This window comes from Diadema setosum, chromosome 19, assembly GCF_964275005.1.
Source record: "Diadema setosum chromosome 19, eeDiaSeto1, whole genome shotgun sequence".
NCBI classification, from domain to species: Eukaryota; Metazoa; Echinodermata; class Echinoidea; order Diadematoida; family Diadematidae; genus Diadema; species Diadema setosum.
The window spans coordinates 32,010,612-32,028,889 of NC_092703.1; the positions used below are offsets into that span (position 1 = coordinate 32,010,612).

At 38.6% G+C, this 18,278-nt stretch overlaps 1 protein-coding gene across 1 annotated transcript in view; it reads right to left on the reverse strand.

Annotated features, from left to right (window-relative positions):
* Window positions 1-178: 178 nt before the first annotated feature.
* LOC140242429 (activating signal cointegrator 1 complex subunit 3-like) overlaps window positions 179-18,278 on the reverse strand; it is a 37,061-nt gene continuing 18,961 nt past the window's right edge. Inside the window, exons 14-26 of the mRNA XM_072322166.1 lie at window positions 17,956-18,178; window positions 16,702-16,985; window positions 15,434-15,602; window positions 12,541-12,633; window positions 11,961-12,106; window positions 7,429-7,549; window positions 6,278-6,414; window positions 4,564-4,701; window positions 4,123-4,243; window positions 3,172-3,304; window positions 2,376-2,501; window positions 699-810; window positions 179-295 (exon numbers count right to left, since the gene is read on the reverse strand). Coding sequence (XP_072178267.1) covers window positions 179-295; window positions 699-810; window positions 2,376-2,501; window positions 3,172-3,304; window positions 4,123-4,243; window positions 4,564-4,701; window positions 6,278-6,414; window positions 7,429-7,549; window positions 11,961-12,106; window positions 12,541-12,633; window positions 15,434-15,602; window positions 16,702-16,985; window positions 17,956-18,178 — 1,920 coding nt within the window. The remainder of the gene's footprint in view (window positions 296-698; window positions 811-2,375; window positions 2,502-3,171; window positions 3,305-4,122; window positions 4,244-4,563; window positions 4,702-6,277; window positions 6,415-7,428; window positions 7,550-11,960; window positions 12,107-12,540; window positions 12,634-15,433; window positions 15,603-16,701; window positions 16,986-17,955; window positions 18,179-18,278) is intronic.

The following is an 18,278-nucleotide window of genomic DNA, read 5'->3' on the forward strand; positions in this document are numbered from 1 at the left end:
GCGGCCATCTTGGACGCCATCTTGGATTTGGAGGCTTTCGCAACAAATTTTTTGAGGTAGACCAGTGGAATGTAGTTTGTTACAATAAAAACTTGAAAATAAGCATGGTCTACTTAGTTTGTAGAGAGAGTGCAACTCACTCCTTAAGTAAGCGACTTTTTGGGGTTTGGCCCTCCGGTTATATGGAACTGTCTGGTTTGAGGCGATCTTTGATCATCTTGACGGTGTCATGATGTATGTGATTCTGAGACGCTATCCGTCCGAGGGGTAGGGCAGAGACAGAACGATCCTCATCCTGACAAATTTCGAAAGAAAAAAAGGTGTTGTAATAATCGTAGAGGTGGCTTTGCAGAGCAGATTATTCAGTTGAGTAAAATGAAAGAACTAAATTTATAATTTTATAAATTTAGAACTAAAAATATACAAAATCTGAAAAAATAGTTAAAATAAAAATGTTTCCAGACTAAATTTTCTACAGTTATGGTTTATTGAGAAAAATAGTTATATCTCCTTAAATTTTAGGCTTCATTGCGAAATTTTAACATGGTTGGATGTTTTGTGATAAAAGTGACCTACACATAGGCAGCAAATGTGATATCTCGAACATTTTTAAATCACTGCTCCCAATGGGCAGATGGTAATCTAGTTACCTTTAAGTCTCACTTGGGAAGATGCTGACCATAAAAATCACAAGTTACCTTGTGCCTTCTGATGCACTGACTGTCGGATAAATCTACCAGCGTGGATTCTATGACTTCAGCCATGAATTTCGTCATTTCTCTCTCACTTGTACCAGGCAAGCCATAGTAGCTGAAAAGAAATGACATGAAATGACATAGCGGGAGCTCATAGCGAGTTAGATCTGCGACGCGGGCCTTTACTATAAAGACAACGCTAATTAGGCAAAACATGGCGTCCTGCACATGCGCGAGACAGCTGTTTCCATTGTCCAACCCGGGAGGCTGCGTCGTCTTCGCGTTCGGGTCGCAGACCTAAATCTTGGAAATAATAACCACTGTATACATGGAGGAGCAGACTCCAGAACATCATGAAAAGTTTTTCTTTACGTACGTGGAGGAGAAAATAAGGTTGGAGGGGCATTTGTTTGAAGCAAAGAAATTCTTTTGAGAATTGTTCAGATAGTTCGTTCTTTTTTGAGGCTAACATATGGACCTTTTGTTAGGATACTAAAAACACATTGAAGCTAACAACTTTACAAAAAAAAAAAAAAAAAAAACCGGCACACATAGGCCCACATGTTATGAAATCTTTATTCAATTAAACATTTTGGAGGGATATTTAAACTATTTCATATCTTCTGCCTGAAGACATGCATCTTTTTGCATTTGATTACTTCTCTTTTATCTATTTGTTTCATTAAAAAAAGAAAAAAACTGACCATGCCCGTCTTCGCTGTTTATTTCAAAAGTGAGACAAGAGCATTGAATTATCAGTAAACAAAATTCCGTAATGTAGCTTTACTTGGGAAAATACTCAGTATACAAAGTATAAAATACAACAGTGCTGTACAATGAGGCAGCTCGTTTTTAAAATGTTTGAAAATGCAATTTTCACTACGGATAACGGGATATTGATTTGAAGTTGAGGACGTAAAACAGTTTCGATGAGAGCAGACAGCATCAGTAGCTGACCTTAAACCACAGAAAGGTCGTATCGTAAATAACGAAGTATCATATTATCATACAATAATAACATTCCAAATGAGCATACAGATTCGCTGCGTCCAGGACTTGCCTCTGCAAAATTCATACTCCGAACAAACCGATTTTGAAGACCAAGTTTTCTGATTATTCTGTACTAGATACTATCCCTTCAATCGTTGCAAGTAGAATGATAATATTCAAATTTTATTTCGAATTTTACCCCAAGGCCTCGATCCATGTCAAGCTGCTGCTTCAAAGTGATCGTGGTTTCCTGCTTTTTTGTTATTACAATATCTAAAAATACACAATCCCAAATCAATTGATTAAAATCCCCTATTTCTCTATTTCTCTTTTTTTTCTAAATTTTGGTTATTGATCGAACGATGTAACATGTTCTGAGTTAATAATAAATCATCACCTAGGTGATTCATAATAATTGTTATTTTCACGATTTCCTTCTAAACTTCTTTGTGATATTATGTTACACGTCTTACATAATGTTATGCTCATAATGTATTTTTAATCAATTTGGAAGACAGCATGGTAAGCCTTATGCGTCGTGAATTGTCATTTTCAAAATGTATATCTCTTGTATGTGTGATTTGAACAAAAAAGGCAGAAATAAAAGTAGCCAAACAAACAAAAATAGGATAAGGAGCAATAAAATATAGGATTTTGTAGCAAAAATTTGACTGTTTTGTAAATTGTTACCTTGGGTTTGCTGTCAGTCTCGTGTAGAAGAAAGTCGTCTTCATATAGTCCTCGAAATCTTGCTCGACCTTGATATTTCCAGACGCAACCTCTGCATTCACGTACTCGGGCAATGCCTTATTTGGCCTGCAATACATCAGAGAGTATAGGAGGGAGGAAAGATCACAAACATTAGCAAGATGAATTCAAACAGGAGGAAAATAAACAACAACAACAACAACAACAGCTACTTCATTTTCTACAGTTTCTGGATGCATGCCACATTTTATAGTAGAGAAAAATACAAAAAAGACGTTTGGTCCCACTCTCATACTTATTCTCCCCCTTGATAGTAGGATATGAGAAATATTATAAAAGTACAACATGTAGCACATACGCCTGTACACACACACATACACACACACACACACGCGCAAGCGCGCATACAAACATCTGATACCAGTCATTTCATTACTAATTGCCTGATGATGCCATTGAAGAATAATCGGCTCAAATGAAAGAGATTAACTTCATTAATATTTGTGTCAGGGGAACATTTTTCCCCGTTTTTTTTTTTTTTTTTTTAATCTCATCATCGTCATTAACTCTTATTTTTCATCTTTCACATTTGAAAAAGAATGTGTGTGGGAAACCTAAGGGCATTTCATGAAGCGTTTTGCCAAATATTTTGTCTGACAAACTGTTAAAAGCTACATAAATCCTTGCATCTGATTGGCTGACAGCAAATTTCTCCGATAAACTTGTCGGACAAAATGCTTCATGAAATGCCCCCCTGGAGGCCAAGCTAACCACATACCGGGACTCTAGGGAAACTGGATCCCGCAGAGCCGTTTCGTAGAATTCCCTCTTGGTGTTCTGGACCATGACAAGAGCTGTACCACGACTGTCCTTCCCGTAGCGTCCAGCACGGCCGATCATTTGCAGGATGTCTGCAAATAAAACATCACCCTTTTATATAACAGGCCTATCACTTTTTAAGTTGCATCAAATGTGCAGGGTGCAGGGCGTTAATTATATATACATCACTATTCGACTATTAATAAAGCCCTGTGACGTGACTGCACTGTTAAAACAAGTTCATAATCAACATCTTCAGCAAAAAGCCTTCTGCGCAAGGCGTGGGGGTGGGCCAATAAAGCCCACCCCCACAAAAAAAAAGAAAAAAAGAAAAAGAAAGAAGAAATAGAATTGAAATAAAATGTCGCATGCACATGACTAAATGGCGCCATGCAAAGATTGATGATGCATTATTGATAAGGGATGTGAATGTATAGAGCGGTTAAGAGCACAAAAGATAATTAGGAAATACAAGAAAAAAAGACATATACCGAGTATCTCTGCGAATATTGACGAAAAGATTTCTGTAGAGCGTCCATTGTTTTTAGAAAAAGATGCAATATATGATTCCACAAACCGAGCACAAGGCGATTACAATGTTTGGTGGCGCTTAGAAACATTCGATCTGAAGAATCAAGGTGCGTTCTCTCTCTGAATGTACAGTTGTATATCATTAAAATCACAGTCAAACCTGCCTTAGTATAGCGGCCACCTGCCGTATACGACCACTCAAAACAAATTCCCTCCGACAGGAAAAGCCATGTTAACGACCCTGTCTGTGGCGGCCAACTGTCTATAATGGCCACTTTTTAAATCTCCGTAGGGTGCCCGCTCGTGATAGACAGGTTTGGCTGTATTCATTTCATCTGATGCCGTTGATTAATACCGCTCAGCTTACGGCCCTGCTTACCAGTGACAGGCATGTCCACATATCTCCGGGTCCTCACATCGTATTGCTCGGTCCCCTTGACGATGACGAGACGAGCTCGAAGATCTGTAGACCACGCCAGTCTCTTGGTTGCCACTAGCACCTATTCACAACGAAATGGTGCATAGGGAGAATACACAGTATAGGCGAGATCTCGGAAGCAACTCAAGTGCTAGCGATATGCCACGGAGAAGATTTTGGCTGTGCATTTAATGCAATATCATTGATTCTGCAAACTGCACAATGCAAATATATAAAGTCGGATATGTAAAATTCTGTTTTAAAACTTATCAAATTGTTTTTAAAAAAATAGGACAAATTGTTTTAAAAGATAGGACGAAATGATAGGAAAAACCTTGAAAAAACAAACCGGATCTAGTAAAAGTAAATACCACCTACACCTCTTTATTATGCAATCTATACCTTGAGGTGTTTGTCACGATACAGCTTCTCTACAGTCCGTCTGTCACTCCACGAAAGGCCCGGATGGTGCACGCCTACACCATAGGACAGCGCCAGTTGAAGGTTTTGATTGAACACACTGGCTGCCATGTCATCAACCTGTAGGAAATGATTGACACATGTCCATATATATATATATATATATATATATTTATTTATTTATTTATTTATTTATATATATAATACGCTGAGAGATGTACACTGAAAAATCGACAATTCATACTAAATAACTGTGTTATCACGAACATAATCAAAATAATTATATAATATTGACTGGCCTTGAGGGAGATAATAATAATAATAATAATACATACAATTTCTATAGCGCCGTTCTCCACTTTGATTAAATGCTCAAGGCGCTTTACAATTGTACATCAGAGCAAACAGACTGAAGATACAAGTACATCATCGTAATAGAAGAAGATGATGAAGCAGAAGAAAAAAAAAGACATGAAAGTCTGTCTTCAAAAGGCACTGGTCTTCAAAATGCACTGCTAAACAAATAGGATTTTAAATTACTCCTGAAAGATGTTATAGAGCTTGAGTCTTTCAGCTCACGAGGAAGAGATACCAGAAAATATTGCCCAAACTGAATATAAATATTGCCCGAGTCGAAGACGAGGGCAATATTCTTTCAGTGCGGGCAATATTTTTTCTGGTATCTCCTTCAAGGCCAGTCAATATCATAATTATTACCTATCACGTAGGTAAATTAGGAAAATATGTGAATACGCCTAAACCCTTTAGATCAAGCCACATTTAACTTACGCGTACTAGTAGATTATCACCAACATGTCGAATAATTACAAAATTGTTCCTCAATGTACATCATTCAACTCCAACTTCCAACATACATTATGTAGTTGTAACAGGCGAACTTCAAACATCTGAACGTATTTACACTTTTTTTTGTGCTTCTGTTTCAATTTGGAGAGTTGTAATAACTGATGGTCACTGTGCAGTCATTGAGCACAAATGGACTCTTCATTGTTTGACGCGTAGTGCTTTTGAAAGTAGTCGACCTTGCATGAGTTGATTCATTGGCGCTCTTCCGCGGTGCGTGTGTCCCAGATTTGTGAATGTCTCCTCTTTGTGATTGACCGGAATGTTTATATGCAAAGTGAATGGCGAGACCCGGATGGAGGGTGATACGCACTAATATCGCCCGCTGACCTCGACCACCGATCAAAATACCAACTACAATTGCCCCACAAAACTACCTCATATAGGTAATAATATGTCATGTCATTCTATTCTTTTTCTATTAAACTTACAATTACTTTTACATATCAATTTAACTATTTTGTTGCTAATGTAATCATCATAACTGTCATACTTTCATTGTTCCTGCAGTTATCAAGGAATACAATGAAAATTGTATGAGCACGTGAAACTTTTCTGAGGCTGTTATGAAAAGCCTGAAATGAAAGTTTGGATAGTATCATTATTAAATGGTAAGAAATCATAACAGAATATGTGCAAGGAGCCTGACAATTATTATGTGCAATATTTCACGCATTTTGTTATATCAGTAATGCCCCCACAAAAACACGTACACACGTTCACAGAAACGTAAGAACAACGTCACAGAAATGATTGCTGTGAATAAAGCAGTTTGTTATATCAGATATGTGTATACCGAGGAGGCCTATCTATTACACCAAAATATCATTACCTTTTCTTTCTTCAAGCGGCACCACATTTGTGGATTCTCCTCGTGGCGGAGAAATGCGACCAGCTCGAAGGCGGTCGCTGTTGCCTGTTTCCTGGATGATACAAACACCAGTACCCGCTTCTTCGTGGTCTTGATCGCTGCGTGGAAGGTGGAACTCAATCGTTATGATAATATGCTTCAATTTTGCCCCCATAATAAATAAACCACTTAATGCATTGACAGGCCTTGATATTGGAGTCTTCGTATTTCCCTCTCAGGGGCCCGGGACTCCCCCCCCCCCCCCCCCCCCCACACACACACACACACACACACTTTGGCTAAAGACAGAAGAATAGGAAAAACAATTGAAAAAATGCAACACCTATTTATTTCCAAGGGTTCCGTTCTCTTCCCATGGACCTACAGTAGGTCCATGCTCTTCCCAACCCAGCATTGACCTTGACCTTGACCCCCTCCCCGGTCCCACAGCTCCCTTCCCCCACACACACCCTGAAAAACGTTCCGCAGTCCCTACTCTTGTCAGTATTACTAATTTGTGTTTTTGCCGATACTGACTGCAACCTTTATGCTCTTGATTTTTGTTTTGTCTGAAGTGTAATCTGCAAATACAGTCTTACGTATAATTTGCATTTATTTGATATGACGCACACGAGCACTATAATACAGGGGTTAAATGCATGATAGTAACATGGGAATAGAGATAAACGAATTTGCCATGTGTGGAAATAAACTCATCCTCATCTATTGTATAATTCATGAAGTTACCCTTAATTGTCAATTAAGATACACTTACTGTATCTTATTGGCATATGTCTTCTTTACCCATCACGAAAGAAAAGTCTTCTAGTAATCAGGTGTACACGTGCCATTTTTAGGGGGAAATACTTTAGAACGACAATGTGATCATTCCTTCAGACTTGAACGACTATGTACAACTGTTTAAGGAAAAATTCGCCAGAGAAACCACCAAGGGTCGAGATAAGAATACAAATTCAGTGAAAAATGGCAGATGTCCTTAAGTCCCTTCATCAAGAAATTCGGAATGTGGGAAAATATTGTGACCGTTTTAGTGTGTTTGGGTGCTTGTTTGCCTGCGTTTGTGCACGTATATATACGTGCATTTGTAAACTTAGTTCTATTTCTCATCCTACCATTGAACACGGGTTTGTTCATTGCTGCGGTTCGGATGTGGTAGAATTTCCCCGAGAACTCTGCCACATTGAGTTCCAGCTTCACAGGTCGGTGCACAGATTGGAAGTTGAAGAGGTGATCCTTTGAGGCAATCAAAGCAAATTAACCGTAACAATGTCATGTAATCAATGCATCGATAATGGACAATACTGTCCCCCTTCACATGGTAATCTTGCCTACCATGTTGCTATCAGCTGGGAACTGGCTATGAGGTGGGCAAGTAAAGATTCCAATACGCATGCCCTACTGGAAATGAAAATCACTTTCGTCATATATATACTGTCATGGTTTTGCCTGCAAGCTAATGATATTATAGTAATATTGGTGCACAAAATTACTGCTAATGATATGAACAATTATTAGTTGTAAAGCAACTCATTTATTGCATACCCTTAGAAAAATCGTCAATGGTAATTGAATGGTAATGAAAGGTAACTACCAATGGTGAAGGGTAATTGTACGGTAATGAAAAGTAACTGTCAATGTTGAAGTGTATTTCAATGGTAGGTTTCCAGTGGACAGTGGTAACTGCCAATGGTGAAGGATATTTGAATGGTAGGTTTCCATGCAGTGGTCACTGATGACTGTCATTGGTGAAGGGTATTTGAATGGTAGGTTTCCCGTGGCCAGTTATAACTGCCAAATGGTGAAGGGTATTTGAATGGTACATGTAGGTTTCCAGCGGTCTTGGTAACTGTCAATGGTGAAGGGTATATGAATGGTAGCTTTACAGTGGTCGTTTGTAACTGTCCATGGTGAAAAAAAATTTTGAATGGTAGGTTTCCAGCGGTCTTGGTAAATGTCAATGGTGAAAGGTGTTTGAATGGTAGGTTTCCAGCGGTCTTGATAACTGTCAATGGTGAAGGGAATTTCAATGGTAGGTTTCCAATGATCAGTGGTAACAGTCAATTATGAAGGTATTTGAATGGTTGGTTTCAGTGGCTAGTGGTAACTGTCAATGGTAAAGGGTATTTGAATGGTAAGTTTCCAGTGGTCACTGGTAACTGCCAAATGGTGAAGGGTATTTGAATGGTAGGCTTACAGTGGTCAGTTGTAACTGTCCATGGTGAAAAAAATTTTGAATGGTAGGTTTCCAGCGGTCTTGGTAAATGTCAATGGTGAAAGGTGTTTGAATGGTAGGTTTCCAGCGGTCTTGATAACTGTCAATGGTGAAGGGTATTTCAATGGTAGGTTTCCAATGATCAGTGGTAACAGTCAATTATGAAGGTATTTGAATGGTTGGTTTCAGTGGCTAGTGGTAACTGTCAATGGTAAAGGGTATTTGAATGGTAAGTTTCCAGTGGTCACTGGTAACTGCCAAATGGTGAAGGGTATTTGAATGGTAGGTTTCCAGTGGTCTTGTCAACTGTCAATGGTGAAGGGTATTTGAATGATAGGTTTCCAGTGGTCTTCGTAACTGTCAGTGGTGAAGCTTAGGTATTTGAATGGTAGGTTTCCAGTGGTCAGTTGTAATTCTGTCCATGGTGAATGGTAGGTTTCCTGTGGTCTTGATAACTGTCAATGGTGAAGGGTATTTGATTGGTAGGCTTCCAGTGGTCAGTTGTAATTAACAATGGTGAAGGGTATTTGACTGGTAGGTTTCCAGTGGTCAGTGGTAACTGTCAATGGTGAAGGGTATTTGAATGGTAGGTTTCTAGCAGTCAAAGGTAAACTGTAATCCGAAGGGTATTTCAGTGGTCAGAGGTAAACTGTAAATGGCGAAGGTCTTTGAATGGTAGGTTTCCAGTCGTCAGTGGTAACTCTATGGTGAAGGGTCTTTGGATGATAGACTTCTAGTTGTCAGTGGTAATTCATGGATGAAGGGTATTTGTGGTAGTTGTCCAGTGGTCAGTGGTATCTCAATGGTAAAGGGTATTTGAATGGTAGGTTTCCAGTGGTCAGTGGCAATTGTCAATGATGAAGGGTACTTCAATGGTAAGGTTTCCATCAGCACTTCAGTGGTGACAGTCAATGGTGATTGTTATTTGGATGGTACATTTGCGGTTTTCGAGTGGTCAGTAGTGACTTTCATTTATGAAGGGGATTTCAATGGTAGCTTTTCAGTGCATTGCCAGTGGTATTTGTTACTATGATCATTTCATTACCTGTGGAATTTTGCCTCCCGTTATCTATTGCCTTACTCATAAGCGCGTGATAATGGTTAGAAACTTCATTTTTTTTTCACTGATGCTGTCAGATTGATTTTCCTTCAACCGTATCTTAACAACATACTTTGACAATTGCCACTGACCACAACAACCATTGACAATTGCCACTGACCACTGGAAACCTACCATTCAAATACCCTTTACCATTGAGTTACCACTGACCACTGGACAACTACCACAAATACCCTTCATCCGTGAATTACCACTGACAACTAGAAGTCTATCATCCAAAGACCCTTCACCATAGAGTTACCACTGACGACTGGAAACCTACCATTCAAAGACCTTCACCATTTACAGTTTACCTCTGACCACTGAAATACCCTTCGGATTACAGTTTACCTATGACTGCTAGAAACCTACCATTCAAATACCCTTCACCATTGACAGTTACCACTGACCACTGGAAACCTACCGTTCAAATACCCTTCGCCATTGTTAATTACAACTGACCACTGGAAGCCGACCAATCAAATACCCTTCACCATTGAAGACCATGCTCTAAGTTTTACGATCTAAATTGATTTACTTCAAGTATTACAAAGTGTAGACATGCGTCCATGTATCATGTAGTGGTGAAAGGAGTTTCAACGCACTTTGCAGTGGTTACTGGTAACTCTAATGGTGAAAGGTATTTCAGTAGGAGGTTTCCAGTGATCAGTGGTAACCTGCACTGTCAATGGTGAAATGTATTTGAATGGTTGGTCAGTGATAACTGTCAATGGTGAAAATTATTTGACTGGTAGGTTCCAGTGGTCAGTGATAACTGCCAATGGTCAAAGATATTCTAATGGCAGGTTCTAGGGGTCAATGGTAAACGCCCATGGTGAAAGGTATTTTAATGGTCAGTTTTCAGTGGTCAGCAATAACTGTCAATATGATCATGGTGAAAGATGTTTCAGTATAGCAGTTTAATGTTTATCATGCTAGAATTTTAGAGGAGGCGGCGACCTGATTGATTTAATTCACCTATTTGCAAGGTTTACTCGTGAATATTTTAACATGTCACCATAGTTTAAAATTGGAATTCATTTAGAAAGATAAAAGTCTAAGTTATGATTTGGTTATTTAATTTTTCTTTTTTTTTGGGGGGGGGGGGGAGGCGGGTCAAACCATAGAGTCATGCTACTATTCTGTAGGTTCTTTATACCGCTGGTTCTCTATTAGTATCTATTGGATTAGTATTAGAATGGATGAAGATGACACGTGTTAAAGACAGAGCTCTAAATTTTAGTGATTTGTTTTGTTCTTGTGGTTGTTTTTAGTTTTCCCTATTGCTTTTGATAATTTTTTTTATATGCAAACTATATATCCATTTGATATGAATACCCTTTTGGAATCATTGTTATCTCTTTTGGCATTCTTTGTGCAATTCAGACTATAATTACTGTGGGACATTAATATCTCACATAACCATTTATCTATTCATGAAATACATAAATATCATATCTGAATGGTAAGTGAGGGTAAATGAATGGTATACTGAGTGGTATTTTGTAAATGGTCAATGGTATGGAAATTAGATGTTCCAATTATTTAAATTAGTTTCAGTGGTAATCTGAATGGTAAATGAAGGGTAAGTGAATGGCAGACTGAATGGTATACTGAATGGTATTTCGTGAATGATCAATTGTATGCAAATTAGACGTTCTAATTATTTTAAAAAAAGTTTGAAAGGTGAATGGCAAATGAAGGGTTAAATTCTGAAAGGTAAATGAATGGTAGACTGAATGGTATACCATTCAAAACCAGAATATTTCAAATGGTAGATACTGAAGGGTAAATGAATGGTAATTAATCAATGGCATTCCATTCAACTTTTTTTGTTGTTGTAAGGGTTATCCCTACAAATCTATGCGTAATATGACAAATCAAGATAACATTTGTGCCACCACAACTCCGGAGAGGTACAGGAGTACTTTCTCGAATAGGAAATAGTGCTTTGACAGATATGAAAAAGTTTTTCCAAGTCTACGGAGGGAGCTTGACAACTAGTACTACTGTTTGAGAAGAATCAAGTTAGGTTGAGTCAAACCTTTTACCTCACTTTTTGAAATGAATGACAGTCAATGCGATTTATCCTAGCCAAATTAGAGAAAGTTTGAATGACACCTTTGAGTGAGTAAAATGCAAGCAGGTTCCACGGCATGTGCGGAACGGGGTTATGATGAAAATAATATTAACCTTGACGATGGAAAGTATAACCTCATTCGTTACCAATCTCAATAACAGTATCAATGTAATTCCTATTACAACAAATACTTCTATTTTTAGATTACTACATTATGTTCGCATCCTCGTCATAATCGGCAGCACACACTTACGTCGTCCACTTCTAACCATCGGGCAACGTCTTTGGCGTTAGCCATTGTCGTCGACAGACCAACCATACGCACGACACGCCCCGTATGATGGGACATTCGCTTGGCTCGTGCAACGATGGTTTCCATCATAGGACCGCATTCATCACCTGCCGCATGAAACCACAAATGTATTGCATTTTATTTTGAAAATTTCTAATATTTTTCTAAGATGTCTATGAATTATTACTTCTCAGTGAATTGTAATGGTAAAAATGAAGAACAATGTGGCCTTGTTGTACATGTATAAAGTTTGCAGTAACTGTATTATGTATTATATCATTTTTCTTTTTTTCATGTGTCTATATTGTGATGTATCTGTAGGACCTATAAGAATAAGTGTTTTTATCAACTGACAAAACTACCCTACTGAAACAAGATAAATAGACACATGATTTTATAAGTAGATAAATAAACAAATAAATAAAATTGATATACGAACGCCTAAATATGTATCCAAAGTGCGCTTCAACAAGTAAATATTAAGCTGAGACAAAAAAAAAAAGGTCACATATGGTGACAAACTAAAGATGAAGCGTCATACCGAGGAACTGAAGGCCATCGAGGATGATGAGTGAGACATCCCTGACAGTCTCCCACGTGCGGCTTACTGCTTCCCAATTCGCCGCTGTCGTCACTATGACGTCAGCAGATTGGATTGACCTTGCATCTGAGATACAGTCCCCGTTCAAAATACGTACTCTGTGAAGAAAATCGATGATACAATGATATATCCGATGTCTCCAGAGCGAGCATATGTGCTAAAAGGAAGCCGGTGATACCTTAACCCTAAAATTTCCAACCATGCATGGGGCAATAGACCAGTAGAAACACTAAATAGTGTAAAATTGTCACTAAATAGTATAGAAATATAACAGAAATATCATTTACCTACATTTCATGAAATTTAATACTCATAATTATAATTATGACAATTGTGGATTGGTTGAGAAATGCCAAACAAAAAACAACAAATAAACAAACAAACAAACAATCCCGCAACAGTACCTAGAATTATCAAATCTTTTTTTAGCCTTTGTCTAGATTGTACAAAGTCCAGTTAAACGACTGAAATACAGAGAATGACAATGAGGACGACTATGATGATGACGTATTTTTTTTTTTTTTTTTTTGATCTGGGGGGAAGGTTTTCAAAGAAGATGCTGACAATGTGGAAAGTTTATTGAGGGACGACAGGCGAAAAACGACCCTGAAGATCGGGTCATAATAGCATCAATAGTTTCGGGTGGTAGAAAGAGATAGGGCAGTGCTCTGTGACAGGACTTACTTTTTGCCGAGTTTCTCCCCAAATCTTGACTTCCAGTCGGTGAACCGTCTGACAGCCAACGCTCGTAGAGGAGCGATGTACGCTACCTGATTGTTAATGACATGGCAAACAAAGACGCTATACATGACCACTCTGAATGAGAAATACACTTGGTATAATACAACAGCACACTAAAGAAGTTGTTATAGTGGGGCTGTTCTAAATCTATTATGTCAAAGATAGTGCTATTGGCATAGCAGTGGCGAATCCGGGGTGCACCGGGCCATGTGCTTCCCTTTCTTTCTTCTTTTTTTTTTTGAATAAAAGAAATACACAGAAAACAATGAAAGAACCGTGCTTTTTTAAGAAACCATTCTTGTCACTACCGATTGTGTCTGCTTATGAAACCCGGAAGTGGCACGAGAAAATACCTTCGTTGTCGGAGACTGAGAGGTACTTTACAAAATGAAAATAAATGGGATGAGCATTTATGTAACTATGCTATTAAGCAGACAGACTGAACGTGTCAATGGTTCGACGTTATTGGATGAGTACGTATTTTACTCAGTTTGGAGTAGTGACATTAGAGGCATAGCACATCGTACCTTGGACCATGGTTCTGTTTTGAACAGTGCGAGCATGGCGAGTTCGGCCGCCACGATTTTGCCGGAGTAACTCGGGGCGCCAAGCAGCACGTTACCGTCGCTGTTCGTGTAGACTTGATCGAAGACACTTTGCTATGGAGCAACGCAAACTAATTGTTAGTTGGGTTTTGTTATTTTTTTTTTTTGGGGGGGGGAACAAGTGGTCCCTTTCACAACAATTTACATTATTAATGCAATGTTGTAAAGTAATGTGTTGAGCGCTGTCAAATCTTAAACAAAACAATACAAAAAATATAGGTTCAAATCCATCCGAGAGGAAGATTATTAATAGACCAAACATTTCACTGAGTTACCAACTTTATCTCGCTTGACCCATCTGTACAAAATAATAAATGATAATAATGGACTGTTAAGAACATCAAGCAAAGCAAAGTGTGTCAGGTTGAATTGAAGAGGCCACCTGATTGCAAAGAAACACATTGAAAACACTATGCCTTAAGGTAGCTTTGGTAGCAATATATATTAGTGTTATAGTATAATGACCAAAAGTGATTTTGAATTTGTTTTCCTCTTTCTTGCTATCAAAGTGGCGCTGTATTTCAAGTCGTAACTCGTTGCCATTTTTATAGCGCAGATGATTAATCCAAATAAACAACGAGTTTACCTGAATGGCGTTGAAGTGACGAAAGTCAAACAGCTTCGGGAACTCAGAGTCCAAGAGTTCAGTGGTGGCATTTGTAGCAGGTTGTGCGCATGAAATGTCTAAAAAGTTATATTTGGATATAAATATTTGAATGTCAGTATTAATGACAACATAAACAATCAAATCACAAAAATATAAAAATCTCTAAAATAATATTCTTACGTCAACATTTTTAAAACTTTGACTTCCACTATACGAACAGATGGACATGTACCGTCATTCTTGTAACTTGCCGGAAAATAAATTCTTGTACATGTAGGGCCTACTCCTCCCCCCCCCCCCCCCCCCCCCCAGCTCTTTCAGAAGAGTGCTGGTTTGTGTTTGTGTTTATTTTGTCTTTTTCTGTTATATGAATTGAAGTGACCACATATGTGTTCAGTTGTAAAGTTGCCTCCCATCTCCTTCCAATTATTAGTACCGTTTTCCGGTCAAATAGAATCTTCGCTTTTGTATTTCTTGATCTTTCTTTAACGTGTTAACTGTATTTTTGCGTGGTGTTTGATCGCGAAATTTACCAAATACAGTCAAACCTGTCTCAGCGACTAACCGTCTAAAGCGGCCACCTGCCTATATACGACCACTGAAAACAATTCCCTCCAAAATGAAAAGCATGTTAAAGAACCTGTCTCTAGCGGCCAACTGTCTATGACGGCCACATTTTTTTTTCTTTTTCTTTTTTTGCTCCATTGGGAGACAGGTTTGACTGTACAGGGGAATTAGTCATATTTGAATTATAGGTTTAAGACAAAATGATTGCTAAGTCCCTGCGAAGGGCTTTTCATTCCGACTAGATGATTATTTCGGAGTTTAGGTAAATTCCAAAGGTTAATCTACATTCAGTTATTGCAGAACGTCACTGTACCTGAGTAGAATTCATTTGTGGAAGGCAACAGAAAGTCATCCAGACGTACTGAAACCTCAGCTTCCACTCCCAGCCAGTCCTCGGATATCGCCCGCACGGTGTACACAACATCTCGATCATATGGGAGACGAACAATGAAGAACAAATCTTGCGGCTCCTTTGCTTCAACCTTTGAAGATTTGAGAGAAATGTTTTGGAACATAGGGTAATGTCAGGATAAATGTTACGATCTTCTCTTTTTTTTTCTTCCAGAGTGAATCTTGAGTTTTTTGCTCTGCATTTTGTTCTCTCTCTGCTTTGAATTCATTCAATTACTGAATGGTCGGAGTACCAGAAGAGGAATAGGACTAAGAATACAGGCAGAAAGATTAGGGGCTTGTTTCATCAAAAGATTAACCTGGGAAAAACTCTGGTAAGAACTGAAAATTCAGGTTCGTATGATGCTGCCATTGACTTTAACACAGGACAAAAACTCTGAGAAGAATCAACCTGAGTTTTTCTCGGGTAAAAATTTTCATGCAACAGGCCTCAGAAAGTAATTTGAGAGTGGAAATGTGAAAATGAAGACGATTCAAACTGAAGTCATGAATTGCTCCAAGCACAATGTATAGTTGGGTGTCCAACACATCGACACCCTGTAGGCCTACCAATGTTTTTTTTTCTATCCAGGAATTCAATAAAGGGGAGGCGCCTTTACAAAATTAAAGAAAGTGCACGCCCCCCCCCCCTCCATTTGTTTTCTTTGTATTTCTTTTGTTTTAACAAAATATAAAGAGGGGTGCGCGCCCGGTACGCCCCCTCTGAATCCACCACTGCTTAAAATATCTCACAATTTGCCTGAAATTTTACTCACACGTAAAGAAAATACTCTGAATTCACAAGCGCGCATTAAAAATGTGCTTTGCGGCACACGCTCAAGATAACTGCTTCGAATGCGTGGGTTGTTATTTTGACGCACTCAGTTGAGCCGTAATTTTGAAACCAACACCCCTACCCTCTATTGGCAATACGTGTTAATTGCACGTAATGCTTTTCCAACGTGCATTTATTGTGTACGGTATCATTGTTTTGCTGTTGATCCTGTTTATTATCAGGTGTGGTTTTTTTTATAGTTTATTTGAACATCAACAAATCCCCAGTGAAGAATGCAAAACCACTGCGCGTAGTCTCATTAGAAAGTTCATTCTTTATGCGCAATGCTATAAATTGAGGAGTGACGGTTTCAATGTACAGTGTCTATGTGTTGGACACCTAATATACTTTCATACCTGTCTCTTTGTGATACTGAAGTATTCGTAGTGGTGGAGTACATCCATACTGCTATCTTCCACCCAAATCCACCAGTGTTCCGAACCACAGACGTGATTCCAGTCCTTCCAAATGAAATCTAGAGTCACCTTCACACAAATCCGTAGCGTGTAGTGATCCAGCGGCTGGAGGGAGACATCTAGGCTAACGAAAGGTAGTTGGCGCGCTATGTCCTGAACCCGAAGACCACATCTGCGTTTTTCATCCTTACTTATCTTCTTATTGTTGTTGTACACAATGTCACCTAAAGAGATACATGGACACGATAAACTGACAAACTACAGGGAAAATCAAATAATCATTTTTTAATCTCTACCTTCAGTGTCTTGTCAGAAAAAAAAAAATGTTTGGAAGTGTTCGTAGGAGTTCGTGTGTCTTAAAGAATATGTTCGTGCATGAAGGAGAGTGATTATGTCCCGGATTTAATGATCAGTTTATAATTGAGGGCTTACCTGTGTAGTGAATTGAGCATTAACGCTCCCTTAGTTTTTGTACGATTTTAAAATCACGTTTGGTACTAAATCATAAAGAGCAGGTACATGTACTTTTAAAGCACTCCCACGCTAGAATTGATCACTTATTGTGTCTTATATGCCAGGCAATAGAGGGAGAAAAACAAAACAAAACAAAACAAAACAAAAAAAAAACAGCGAAAAGTGTCCTTCGCTCACCAAACGTGAGATTTTAAATTCTGTGACAATTTGTTATTCTTTTGTTTTCATTCATGACAACCTGACATAAAGCACGCTGTGCATAATTACAAAGTCAAAGGAAAAGAAATATTCCTATAATGTGCATAATTACAAGTCAAAGGAAAAAAAAATATTCCCCGGAAGGCAGTGGTGAAGGTTTTCCTGGATACGTCCTTAATCAATTTCTTGGCAAGCAATTCAAATAGATCCAAATCAACCCTTGAAAAAATGATCAAAGAAACAAAGAAACAGACCTCCAAATCAATCTGTGACACACTCATCAAAGTTAATAGCATGAATAGAGATCATGATAAAAGACAAATTGAAAGAAAGACCAATGTAGCACGTCTGTGAGTTGACCGAATGTATCTTATCAATAATTTTTTAAGCATCATATCCATTTCTTTTTACATCCATTCCATGAACCTACAGGCTGTCGTTCTGCACTGAACTTGCGCTGTGATTATGAAATAATACTGATGATAATTATTGTTAATGACATTCTAAAGGCATGCCATGTACCTATTGCAAGTGGGTCCATCTTCTTCAGGTCTTCTGCGGTAATGTGCGGAGCAGAGGCTATAACGTGGTGGCACTCCCAGGAATGAAATTGGCTGAGCGGGTTCTCCTTGGGCCATATTCGCTGATCCACGGCCTTTGCATACTTCAGAACCTGATCAGCCATGTGAGGGCGTTCTGCATCCAGGGCCATTTCAAAGAGCGCCCGCATCAGGCGAGCTGCATTCTACAGAACAGAAAAGCACGTCACGTACCAAGTCTTCATGTACGTAGGCGACACTTTTTGAACAAAAGTCAGTTGAAAAGCAGCTACTGATTCCCATATT